General features: G+C 42.4%; 1 protein-coding gene across 6 annotated transcripts in view; it reads right to left on the bottom strand.

Moving 5' to 3' along the window:
• THSD4 (thrombospondin type 1 domain containing 4) overlaps positions 1-12928 on the bottom strand; it is a 635320-nt gene that overhangs the window by 25435 nt on the left and 596957 nt on the right. For all 6 annotated transcript variants that reach the window (XM_081506213.1, XM_081506214.1, XM_081506215.1 and 3 more), the window contains 2 exons: positions 5626-5801; positions 3118-3214 (listed from right to left, as the gene is read on the bottom strand). In XM_081506213.1, the coding sequence (XP_081362339.1) occupies positions 3118-3214; positions 5626-5801 (273 nt within the window). The remainder of the gene's footprint in view (positions 1-3117; positions 3215-5625; positions 5802-12928) is intronic.

Genomic DNA, 12928 nt, shown 5'->3' with positions numbered 1-12928 from the left:
AAGTGACTTGGCACAGCACGGCAAGCAGTTTTAGGTTCCCAGCAAAACTGAGTAGGAAGTACAGAGAGTTCCCTTCTTTCTCCTGCCTCCACAAATGCACAGCCTCCCCCATCAACATCCCACATCAGAGTGGTACATTTGTTAAAACTGATGAAACTACACTCGACATATCCAAAGTCCACAGATTACATTAGGGTTCACTCTTAGTGTTGTACATTTTGTGGGTTTTGACAAATGTGTGACATCTATCAACCATTGCAGTATCACACAGAATAGTTTTGCTGCCCTAAAATCCTCTGTGCTCTGCCTATTCATCCCTTCCTCTCTTGTAATCCCTGGAAGCCACTGATTTGTTTACTGTCTCCATAGTTATATCTTTTGCAGACAGTCATACATACATACTTGGAACCGTATAGTATGCAGACTTTTCAGATTGGCTTCTTTCACTTAGTAATATGCAGTTAAGGTTCATACATGTCTTTTCCTGGCTTGATAGATCATTTCTTTTTAGCACTGGATAATATTCCATTGTCTGGATGTGCCACAGTCCCTTTTTCCAAATCCACTTGCTGAAAGACATCTTGGTTGCTTTCAAGTTTTGGCAATGGTGGAGCAGTTGCATTTTACTTTACATATTTCTGTTTTGATTGAATAGTGTTCAAGCATTCATTAGTTTAATATCAAATAAGGAGGCAAATTCTAGGGTTTCTATAAAATGCAGTTAAAACTTAGAGCTTTCTCTCCTCTTTCATCAGCACTTTCTTATTTAGTTGGCTACTTACAATACTTCATGGTTTGAAATACTATATGCAAATTAAACTAATAGAATCAAGACCAGTATATTGATATATACCAAATGTTATCAGATAAAACCTTTTAAGATCTTTTATGTATTTTATATGCCCTGGGCACTGTGCTAGGATGGACACCTAATTCATTCAACACCTTCCCCCTCCTAAATAAAGCATTTGAATGTACATTTTCTTCCTCTCTATTCTGTGGATTGTGAATGTGTTCAGAGAAGTTACTCTCGTGCATGAAGATGCACAGCAAAAAAGTGGTAGAGTTGAATTCAAGCTCTGGCCTCCTGTCTGTATTGATATGGAGGATGAAGCCTGGTCCAGATTGCCTCTCCTCGTCAGTGTTTTATGGCTGAGCCCTTCTGGCCTGCTCTGTCCCAGGCAGCTGATCCCAGGACCACACGCTACACATTAACTGAGACCCATTAGGCTTGCTATCAATCACCATCATCCTATATGATTTCAAATAGTCTATCCAATTGCCCCTATAAATCAGTATCAGTAATCTCAATATTTTTCCACCTGAACTTGGTTTCTCAGGCTGTATATTGCTCCTGGAAATGGCTTAAAAATTCTTCCAGGCTGAGTGTGCTGACTTGGAGTTTGGAAAACACTTGTAGCCCACATGCCAGGCAAACACCAGGCTGTTGTCTCCAGGCAGCCCAGGTGACTCCTCCTCCATCTGGGGCAGATGACCTGGTTATCCAATCAGCAGCCCAGGGAAGGGTGGATGGATGGGGTCTCATGTCTGTCCCCTCACTTCCTAGGACAGACGTTGGACCAGGTCACCTCTAGGTAGTATAACAAGCACAGGGGCTAGTGACCCAGGCTGGCCTGAGGTCCAGGATGTGGACAAGCAACTCAGTCTCTCTACGCTTCTATTTCCTTACTCTTAAAATGGGGCTAATAACAGTTCCTTCCTCTGAGCGCACTTGTGAGAATTGATGAGTTAGTCTACATGAAGGGCTCAGCAGTGTCTGGTACGTAGTGAGGACTCAGTCTGTGTGAGCGATTATTATGAATATTTCTGCAGACCTTTCTGTTTGAAAGATAGAAAAGACAGTCTCCATTTGGGTGGTAGGCTCCATCACCATTTGGTGAAGAAGTATCAGCCAGGGGCTGTGACACATCCAGCAGCAGCCAAGCAGAGCTGTCAGTTCTGTCTCTCAGCAGAGCCCATAGGGAAGAGGTCAACTGTTAGATGCGAACCCATGATGCTTTTCTTATAGATCAAAGCTGTGTCAATGGAAGCAGAAGGGGACCAGGAGAAAAGGCATGTGGTAGACAGAACAATGGCCCTCTGAAGGTGTCTGGTCCTAATCCCTGGAACCTGGGATGTGTTAGTTTAATGTGGCAAAAGGGATTTTACAGATATAATTAAGCTATCCTGGGTTTTGAGGTGGAGAGATTTATCTGGCTGAGCTCAATGTAACCAGAAGTGTCCTTATAAGAAAGAGGCAGGAGGGTGAGAGTCAGAGAAGATGTGATGGCAGAAGATGGTCAGAGGCAGAAAGAGATCTAAAGGTGCTACTTGGCTGGCTCTGAAGATAGAAGAAGGAGCCATGAACCAAGGAATGAAAGTGGCCTCTTGAATTTGAAAAAGGCAAGGAAATCGATTCTTTCTCAGAGCTTGCAGAGGATGCATAGCTCACCAATACCTTGATTTCTGCCCAGCAAAACCCATTTTGGACTTTTGACCTCTAGAACTATAGGATAGTAAATTTGTTATTGTCTTTTGCTCCTCAGTTTGAGGTCACTTGTTACAGCAGCACTAGGAAACTAATACATAAGACAATTCAGAATGTTGAACTGAAAAGCAGGCTGAGAATGTTCACTTTGTTTTTTTTTCAGTTTTAAAAAATTTTAATTAATTTTATTTTTGGCTGCACTAGGTCTTTGTTGCTGTGCGGGCTTCTCATTGCGATAGCTTCTCTTGCTGTGGTTCCTGGGCTCAACAGCACAGGCTCAGTAGTTGTGGTGCATGGGCTCCACTGCTCTGTGACACGTGGGATCTGCCTGGATCAGGGAGCAAACCCATTTCCCCAGTCTGCCGAGGCAGGCGGATTCTTATCGACTGTACCTCCAGGGAAGTTCTGTTCACTTCATGTTTAAATCAAGTGAATGAAACACTCTCAGAGAAAGTTCAGGCAAATGCTGAAGCATCCTCTGATACCAAGGCCCATTGACTCTGAAGTATGTGTCCATGAATTTTTTCTGTGTTAACTAAGAGACAGAGGGCAGATATACAAGACGAAGAGAGAGAGGGCTTTAAAAGGAAATGATCTGGAGTGATTGGCAGCAAAACAAGAAGTTTTACCTGGTCTCCTGTGAGGTGGCACCTGTGGGCTGATGGCGTTGTTCCCCATGATAACGTACTCATAGTGGACTCCTGGGTTAGGCTGCTGGTGTATCATCTGACAACACAGAGGTCAATGTTACTGCCCTGGAACACAGGCACATCCCTTTCCGGCTGACTCTGGGCTCAATGGTGTAAGTGGCATTAACTATAAATAAGTGGATTGATTTACATCTAATAGTAATAGTGGGCCAGTGATAGACTAAATGAAAGCTATTTTCAGATGGCTTTTTGCTATTTGCTTTTGAAGAATGAAGAACATAGTCTTTGAGAGATTTGGAAGAAAACTAGGCTGAAAGTCAAGGTTTTGTAACTTCCAAATGGGAAGATGAGAGCAATGGTAGCAGACCTTTCTGTTGGCTCCCCGCCATCTTCTCCATGACTTAGATTTTGTGCACGGATCTCAAAATGTCCAAAATAGATACTTAGGTTTACACAACAGAGGCACCGTTTGAACACGAGGTGGCGAGACAGAGTCATGAAGGAAGGGCCAGACTTCCGGCAGTGCCCGCAGGAGCTCTCCTAGGCTCCTCTGAAGTCCTCTGCCTGGCCTGTGAGCTTGGCTCAGGAAGGTTTGCCCCAACCCTCTCCCTTATTGACTCTCTGGGCCCCATCCCCTCTCATCCATGGAAAGCTCCAGAATCATAGAGAGATGGGATGAGAATACAGGTACCGAATAAGGGAAGTGTCTCCTCGGTCCTATTCTCTCAGAAACCCATGATAAAAGCTGCATAGGGCCATGGAAGCCAGCAATTAAACACTGTCTGGGACAAGAATACAAAACAAGCCAGTACACAGTGGCAGACTAATTCCCTCCCTGATGGCTTGAGAGCACAAAATCCTTTGTACCCATGGCTTTTATGGTGGGAAGCAGGGTGGTGGGCTAAATAAAGCAGTTGAACAGGAATCTGAAGTGAAAATATGAGCCAGGCAAGGAGACAGGGCTATGTTTTGATGTTTCTATCTCTACTGCTTTATAAAGGGGTTCTCCTGTTGACCAGCCATGTCACCTGGAGCAAGTCCCTCAATCTCATAGCCTCTCATTTCCTCATCTGGAGGGCAGGAGGTTAGAACCACAGCTGATCTCTGAGGTCCTGTTAGCCAGAGGCGTTCTCTGAGTCACTCCTGCAAGGGTGGGTCCTGTTTGGTCCATGAGGGTATCTGCTCCGTCCATTTATGCCATCAGCCCTTACCCCTTTCCTACATGTGAAACAGGGCTTCCTGTCTATAAATCACCCAGGGGAAGGCAGGCATGAGAACCCCGGGGCCCCTCACATCTAGGAACAATGTAAGGAGCAGAGAATCCTTGAGGGACATGGTGGTGTGACCACAGGTCCCCGCGAGCCACTCCTAATTCCCTCACTTCTCTTTTCACACAATCTGACAGTCATTCTGGGCCTGGAAATCCTTCCCTGCCCTTCTGTGCTTCTATGTGAAAGTTCTGCCAGTGCAAACCTTGTCCCATTTATGAAATTATTATTGGCCACCACATCCCAGACCACCCACAGTGGGCCTTTAACAACCTGAGTTTTTACCCCTGATGCCATTTGAAACTTACCCAGAGTCCAACAACCACTAGACAGTCTATTAAAAAATATTCAGAATGAGTTGTAACAAGGCTTCCTTTGTTGTTTCTAGTCCATGAGCCACTCGGCCCAAAGGGAATGAATGTGTAACTGTATAGTTGGACAAGTAATATTTATAAAACTCAAACTCAGCAAATGTCAGGTACACCAGTGTGACTCTGGAGATGGTGAGAGGATATATATCGGTGGTGAGCTCATTCCTTTTTATCAAAACTTTGATTTTGAGCTTTTATTTCTGGTCCCCTTTTATTTCCTGATCTTCTTTAAGAAGCTTGGATTCTAGTGGTTTCTTATAAAAATAAAGACCATTTTTAACTCTGGGGCAACTTAATACTTTCAGTTTCTTGTAAAAGAAATCAAAGTGCTGTCTTCTGGGAAGCAGGGAACTTCTAGTAAATCTCTATATTGTTACTCCAAGCTTTACTGTGTCATGCGGAGGACTCTGGAGCTCTTGTTTCTTCACTTGCTTTAATCGAATTTGAAGAGGGCTGGGAACTGTGAGTGGTCTTGTCTTGCTTTAGGCTTTTGCTTTCTTTTGCCATAAAAAGAAAACACGCCAAATTAGCATAGGAGGAAAGTGCCTGGAGGAGATCCAAAGCTCATGAAATAAAGGATATGTTTTGCCTCTGATTTGATTCAACAAGTAAAATTGGTTTTACTGGGTCAGTAAACGCTGAGGGTAATAGGCATCTGGGAGAGTTTATTGTTTCTATGAGCTAGGTACATTTGGAGGTGAGTGGCGAAGATGAGCGCCAGCATGTAAGGGCACCCCAAAAGGCGCCATTCAAATGATCTTATTGAGCCGGAGCAACGTTTGTTGTTCAATTTTTCTAAGTGTGGTCCTGAGAAGCAAGAAGACACAAAGGCAATAGTTCAAACTCACATAGACATCCAAGATCTCATTAGTGGGACCTTCAGCCAAAAAGGACTCTCCGGCAGTGCTCGAAATCTCATTTGGACGCTTGTATGTGAACATGGTCCCTCCGCCCTCGTATTTTCCGGGCCGGTCAATTGCCCAGTTCCCATTGATGATGGAGCGGCCAGAACGACTTCGCAAGGCTGTTGAGAAAAACGAGACAGTCCTCGGGTGAGCCCAGGTGTGCACAGGAAACTGACTGAGCCCTGGCTGCTGGCTTATTCACTCATCAAGTTTGTTGCTTCATCCACTATGTGCGGGGCACTGGTCTAGGCCTTGGGGTTGGATGAGGCATCTACATCACATCCCTTTGGGCCTCATCACCCCTTCAACCGACTTCAACCTCTTCTACCTCTTGGACTTAGTCTAGGAAGGGAGGGTGGGAGAGGTTAGAAGAGGACATGGAAAATGCGAGAAAGGAGAAACTTAGAGGTGGAAGACAAAAAGGAAGGGGGAACAGAAACTGTATTCTATCCTATTATCTAAAGGTGAGAGGTTGCACACTGGCAGCTCATGATTTTGGCTGACAAGTGAACTAAATTTGGCCATTGTAGTGTTTTTATTTTTAAAAAATTGAACCCAAATTTAAGAATTGGGAGATTTCACATAAAAAGTTTAGAGTTCTAGCTTCTCTTGTAAAACAAGAAGACATGTTAACCTTGGCTCCACGTTCTGTCATGGCAGCAATCATGGAGCTGGGAGGACCACCTCTGTTAGACAAGGCCTGCATGCTCTGACCGCCCTACTCCCCACCGCTCCTTAATACTCCCCAACACCAAAGCTCAGTCTCAGTTTATTACCCACTGACTCATGAATATAGTTTATGTATCATGCTTGAATTATTATTTTTTCTTACTGAATAGAATTTTTCTTACAATTCTTCCTACCTGTATGTCCACTAAAAGCAGCAAACTAAAGATGGGCTAGGAGGGTCATATGATTTTCTCCTACTTGGTCACCTCCATTCATGTCTATTCCCTGACTTCTGTGGACTTCTAAGGATGGGCACTGTGAACCACTCCCACATACGCTGTCAGAATGGATCTTCACAACATTGCTAAGCAGGTGTGCAGCTTCATTTTTCAGAGCATGTCTGAGAAGGAACTTGTTCAAGTTCAGAGATGGGTGACAGAACTATGACTTGGAGTCCACACCCAGGAGGGAGGTAATAAAGGAGAAGAGGGACAAGGAACACAATTCTATGGTTACTGAGAGAAGAAAGGACACATTTTCCCCCCTCACACATTTGGTACCTGGATACCAACCCCCCAGGCCAATGGAAAATTGGATTTAAAGGAGATCCTATTCTTTTTTTTTTTTTTTTTATAAATTTATTTTTTTTAGTTGGGGGCTAATTACTTTACAATATTGTAGTGGTTTTTGCCATCAGCCATGGGTTTACATGTGTTCCCCATCCTGAACCCCCCTCCCACCTCCCTCCCCATCCCATCCCTCTGGGTCATCCCATTGCCCCAGCCCTGAGCATTTGTCTCATGCATCGAACCTGGAACGGTGTTCTGTTTCACATATGATAATATACATGTTTCAACGCTATTCTCTCAGAACGTCCCACCCTCACCTTCTCCCTCAGAGTCCATAAGACTGTTCTATGCATCTGTGTCTGTTATTCTGTCTCACATATAGGGTTATCGTTACCATCTTTCAAATTCCATATATATGCATTAGTATACTGTATTGGTGTTTTTCTTTCTGGCTTACTTCACTCTGTATAATGGGCTCCAGTTTCATCCGTCTCAATAGAACTGATTCAAATGTATTCTTTTTAATGGCTGAGTAATATTCCATTGTGTATATGTACCACAGCTTCCTTATCCATTCGTCTGCTGATGGACATCTAGGTTGCTTCCATGTCCTGGCTATTTTAAACAGTGCTGCGATGAACATTGGGGTACACGCGTCTCTTTCAATTCTGGTTTCCTCGGTGTGTATGCCCAGCAGTGGGATTGCTGGGTCATATGGCAGTTCTATTCCCAGTTTTTTAAGGAATCTCCACACTGTTCTCCATAGTGGCTGTACTAGTTTGCATTCCCACCAACAGTGTAATAGGGTTCCCTTTTCTCCACACCCTCTCCAGCATTTATTGCTTGTAGACTTTTGGATAGCAGCCATTCTGACTGGTGTGAAATGGTACCTCATTGTGGTACTATACACCAAAATAAACTCAAAATGGATTAAAGATCTAAACGTAAGACCAGAAACTGTAAAACCCCTAGAGGAAAACATAGGCAAAACACTCTCCAACATAAATCACAGCAGGATCCTCCATGACCCACCTCCCAGAATATTGGAAATAAAAGCAAAAATAAACAAATGGGACCTAATTAAAATTAAAAGCTTTTGCACAACGAAGGAAACTATAAGCAAGGTGAAAAGACCACCTTCAGAATGGGAGAAAATAATAGCAAATGAAGCAACAGACAAAGAATTAATCTCAAAAATATACAAGCAACTCCTGCAGCTGAATTCCAGAAAAATAAACGACCCAATCAAAAAATGGGCCAAAGAACTAAACAGACATTTCTCCAAAGAAGACATACAGATGGCTAACAAACACATGAAAAGATGCTCAACATCACTCATTATTAGAGAAATGCAAATCAAAACCACAATGAGGTACCATTTCACACCAGTCAGAATGGCTGCTATCCTATTCTTCTTTTTTAAAAAATATTTATTTACTTATTTGTTGGGTCTTAGCTGTAGCACACAAGAGCTGTTGTGGCACTTGGCTCAGTTGACCCATGAAAGGCAGGATCTTTAGCTCCCTGCCCAGGGATCAAACCCACGTCCCCTGAATTGCGAGGCAGAGTCTTAAACACTGAACCACAAGGGAAGCCCCAGAGGAGATCTTGCTCTAAGTGACATGGTCAACAGTAGGCCTGTGATGGCACTGGTTCTGTGTACTTTCAGTTTACAGTTACTAAACTTAATATTTTTTATAATGTATTATGAAAAACTTTACACGTGAACAAAAGGAGTGAGAAAGGTATAATAAGCTTCCCTAGTCCCAGACTTGTATATCTAATTACCTATTTGACAACATCCCTCAGATGTGTAGGTCTGAACTCATTCTTGCCCTCTTCCAGTATTTCTTTTTTAATTGAAGTATAGTTGATTTACAATACTAGGTTAATTTCAGGTTTTGCTGCATAATGATTCAGTATTTCTACAGATGATACTCCCTTTCTACTTCCCCTTGGTAACCACTAGTTTGTTTTCTACATCTGTGAGTCCATTTCTGTTTTGCATACGCATTCATTTATATTATTTGTTAGACTCCACATATAAGTGATATCATATAGTGCTTTTCTCTGTCTGACTTATTTCACTAAGCCTAATATTCTCTAGGTCCATTCATGTTGCTGCAAATGGAAGAATTTCATTCTTTTTATGGCTAAGTAAGCTTCCTTGGTGGCTCACTGGTAAAGAATCCATCTGCCAATGCAGGAGACGCAGGTTTGATCTCTGGGTCAGGAGAATCCCCTAGAGAAGGAAATGGCAACCCACTCCAGTATTCTTGCCTGGAAAATCCCATGGACAGAGGAGACTGGCAGGCTATAGTCCATGGGGTCACAAAAGGGTCGAATACAACTCAGCAACTATACAACAACAACTGTCATCCATGCATCCCCACATTGTTGGTGGGAGTGTAAACTGATTCAACCTTGGTAGGCAGTTAGGTTACTAACTATTCTCAGGTCAAGAATATGGGGTTAAATGCCCCTCCTCCCCTTTTTCTCCCCCCCATGATGGGTTTAAACACCCCTTATCTTGACCTGAGAATTATTCTTCTAGGAAACTACTTGACGGATATCCTTCTGTAAGTATACAAAAGTGTTTTTTAATAAGGATATTCTCTGCAGATTGTTCTAAACTGAGAAAAACTAAAACCAACCTAAATATGCATTAATAGAGGATTACTTCAGTAAATTGTCATCTTGGATAACCATGCAATGGAATATCACATGGCCCTAAAAACAATGAGGCAGGTCTGTAGGTATGACATGAACTCTGTGATACATTTTAAAATGAAACAAAAATACAAAACAGTCCATTTGGTATAGTCTCATTTGTTATACACTTTAAAATAAAAATATACACATAAAAAAACATGTAGGCACACACATAAACATTTTAGGGCAAGAGAGTCCTAAAACAATTAACATTTGGGGAAAGGAATGGGGGTTTAGGTTGGGATGGGAGATGAGAAGGGAGACATTTATTTCCCACTTTATATCCTCTTACTACCATTTAAAATTTGTTTTACCACATGCACATATTACTTTCTTTAAAGCTTAAAATTTTTTAATTAGTATAAAGGACATGGTACAAGCAGAAATAAAATATTTTCCCCCTTTTCACAGTTTCTCCTTAAAATCCAATTTGGAGCATCAAAAGCTCAGAATTGAGGTAGGTTCTGGCTAAGATTTTATTGCTTTTAATGGCAGTATTATAGACGAGGTTATTATCTGGAAACCAAAAAGTCCATTAAAGAACCATTTGAAGTATGGCAAAGACCCCCCCCTTGGAAATTAAACACTGGGGCCCTGAATCTTTTTTACCATCTACTACTGTTATCCATGGGGGCTTCCCTGGTGACTCAGCAGTAAAGAATCCGCTTGCCAATTCAGGAGACTTGGGTTTGATCCTTGAGTAGGCAAGATCCCCTGGAGAAGGAAATGGCAACCCATTCCAGTATGCTTGCCTGGAAAATCCCACAGATAGAAGAGACTGGTGGGCTATAGTCCTTGGGTCACAAAAGAGTTGGACACAACTTAGCGACTAAACAACTGTTATCCGTGGATTCTCACTAAATGTTTAGATGAATTTTTAACCATAGACTAGCAAAACACTTAAAAAAAAAAGCAACATCAGATTTTTTGCAAACATGGTCCTAATACTGCATGCCCAGAGGTTAGCTTCTGAAACAGGTCCAAAACTAGCCCCCCATCTGGCCTTACATATTGAAAACAGCTGCATCTACAATATCTGTACTTGTAAGCAGCTCCAGGGCTATTAATGGTGTCCAGAACTAACTCACAAAAAGGTGCAGGTGACTCATGGCTCTTGCTAGTCTGTGAGTTCACTGAGGTCAAGATTTGGCAAAGTCTGTTTGAAAGGCAACCTCACAACTATGTCAATAAGAGGAAATCTCCACTCTTGTTGGACATTTGGGTTTTATTCCAGTTTAAATTGTCAATGCCGGGCATATATTTTTGGCCTAAACTCTCTGCATCAACAATGCCCTTCTCCAAGGTTCATGTAAAAATTGTTAATATATCCATGCCCTGCTTCTCATACACCTCATCCCACCATCTTAATGCCCACTGTTGATGACCCAAACACTGGCTCCATGATCAATTACAGCAACAGATCACTGTGATCCTCCTACTAACAAGTTCCTTGAAGCTTCTTAATATTTCACTAATTCTTAAGAAGCTATTATGGAAGCAGTACAACAAACTCAAGGGTAAAGAGATCGGACATCACTGGCACTGCTGCTGTGATATAGCTGGAGGTCTGTAGTCCTGCCATTTCTGGTCTATGAGCTTCCGTAGAAGCCCACATATGGGCACCATCCCAGGTGAGTCTCAGAATATGTTACCCAAGCTGCTGCTGCTGCTGCTAAGTCACTTCAGTTGTGTCCGACTCTGTGCGACCCCATAGATGGCAGCCCACCAGGCTCCCCCGTCCCTGGGATTCTCCAGGCAAGAACACTGGAGTGGGTTGCCATTTCCTTCTCCAGTGCATGAAAGTGAAAAGTGAAAGTGAAGTCGCTCAGTCGTGTCCGACTCTTAGCGACCCCCTGGACTGCAGCCTACCAGGCTCCTCTGTCCATGGGATTTTCCAAGCAAGAGTACTGAAATGGGTTGCCATTGCCTTCTCTGGGTTACCCAAGCTAGATACCCTGAAAATGGATCACAATTACTCACTTCACAAGGACCATCTTGGAGGGGTCTGTCAATCGCATCTTTATTTTCACTAACCCCCAACTGAAACTTAGCATTCTTTTTATTATAAATATAGGCAACAGACCATAATAGTATTAGCAATACTGCAACTTTGTCACTAATAGAAGTCACTCATGTATTCATATGACATTATAGATGTTACAGATATTTTGAAATATTGTTTAAAAACTCATCACTATTTTGGAATTATAGTAATTATTGGAAAACCCTCCACGAGATTACCTATTTTAATGTCAAAGAAGCACATCACTATGTATATTACAAATTATTTTTCTAAAATATTTTTCTAATTTCAATTAAGTATAATTGGTTTCCTTTGTTTTCCTGTATCTTATTTTATAGATTTAAAAACAGTATTCTGAGATGGTATCCATAGACTGTCAAGGGAGTCCAAGGCACAAAAAAGTGAAGAACCTTTGGTATAATGATTTACGGTTTTCAAAACACAAATGAACTCACAAAATATGAATGCCAATCCCATAGGGCAAGCAGGACACATACTGTCTTTATCATACAAATGAGGAAATAGGTTCAGAGAGATTAAGTTGCTTGCTCACAGTCACAGACTATTAGGTTAAGTTCAGGATTTGAACTTTGATGCTCTAATTCCACATTCATTGCGATTACGGCGGTAATTCTCAGAGTGCGGTTCTTGGGCCAGCAGCATTCACATCCCCTGGAAGCTGGTAGATGTGCTGGCTCAGGCTGCCTGAGTCAGAAACGTCGGTGGGGTCCAGCACTCGGGTTTAGCAAGCTGTCCAGGTGGCTGCGGTGCAGTTAAAGTTGGAGAGGCACTGTGGTATACCTTCCCGCCCTCATCCCTTATTTTTCAGTCGTGATCAAAAGAGAAGATGTCTTCATTAAAGGAGGAATGCTTTCACGTCTTATACATCGGCTTTGCCTGGGCAACAGGGCTGACACTGAGAGAAGGGCAGCAGAAGGGCCAGTCTGGGGGTTGACACCTATGTTCATTCCACCCCACTATTGAAGCTATTGTCACAATGCCCTTCTTCTTCGAGCATTTAGGAGTCTGGGAGCCGACTTTTCCCACGAATTTCAAGTTACCAGTAATCAACCCGAGAGGATGCTTATTATCAAGGCGCTTTACACACAAAGCATAAACCATTAAAGGTTTGGATTGTGACTAACCCTTGGGGTGTGTATAAGACAGTCCAATTCAACTCAACAAAAAATTAAATCAAGACACTGAGTAAACCCATGAACAGTACTGTTAAATCCTTGCATGTACAATTTTTCCTATTACTGACACAGGATGT

This window comes from Giraffa tippelskirchi, chromosome 7, assembly GCF_054371585.1.
Source record: "Giraffa tippelskirchi isolate mGirTip1 chromosome 7, T2T-mGirTip1v1.2.pri, whole genome shotgun sequence".
Lineage (NCBI taxonomy): Eukaryota > Metazoa > Chordata > Mammalia > Artiodactyla > Giraffidae > Giraffa > Giraffa tippelskirchi.
This window is presented reverse-complemented; position numbering and strand designations above follow the sequence as displayed.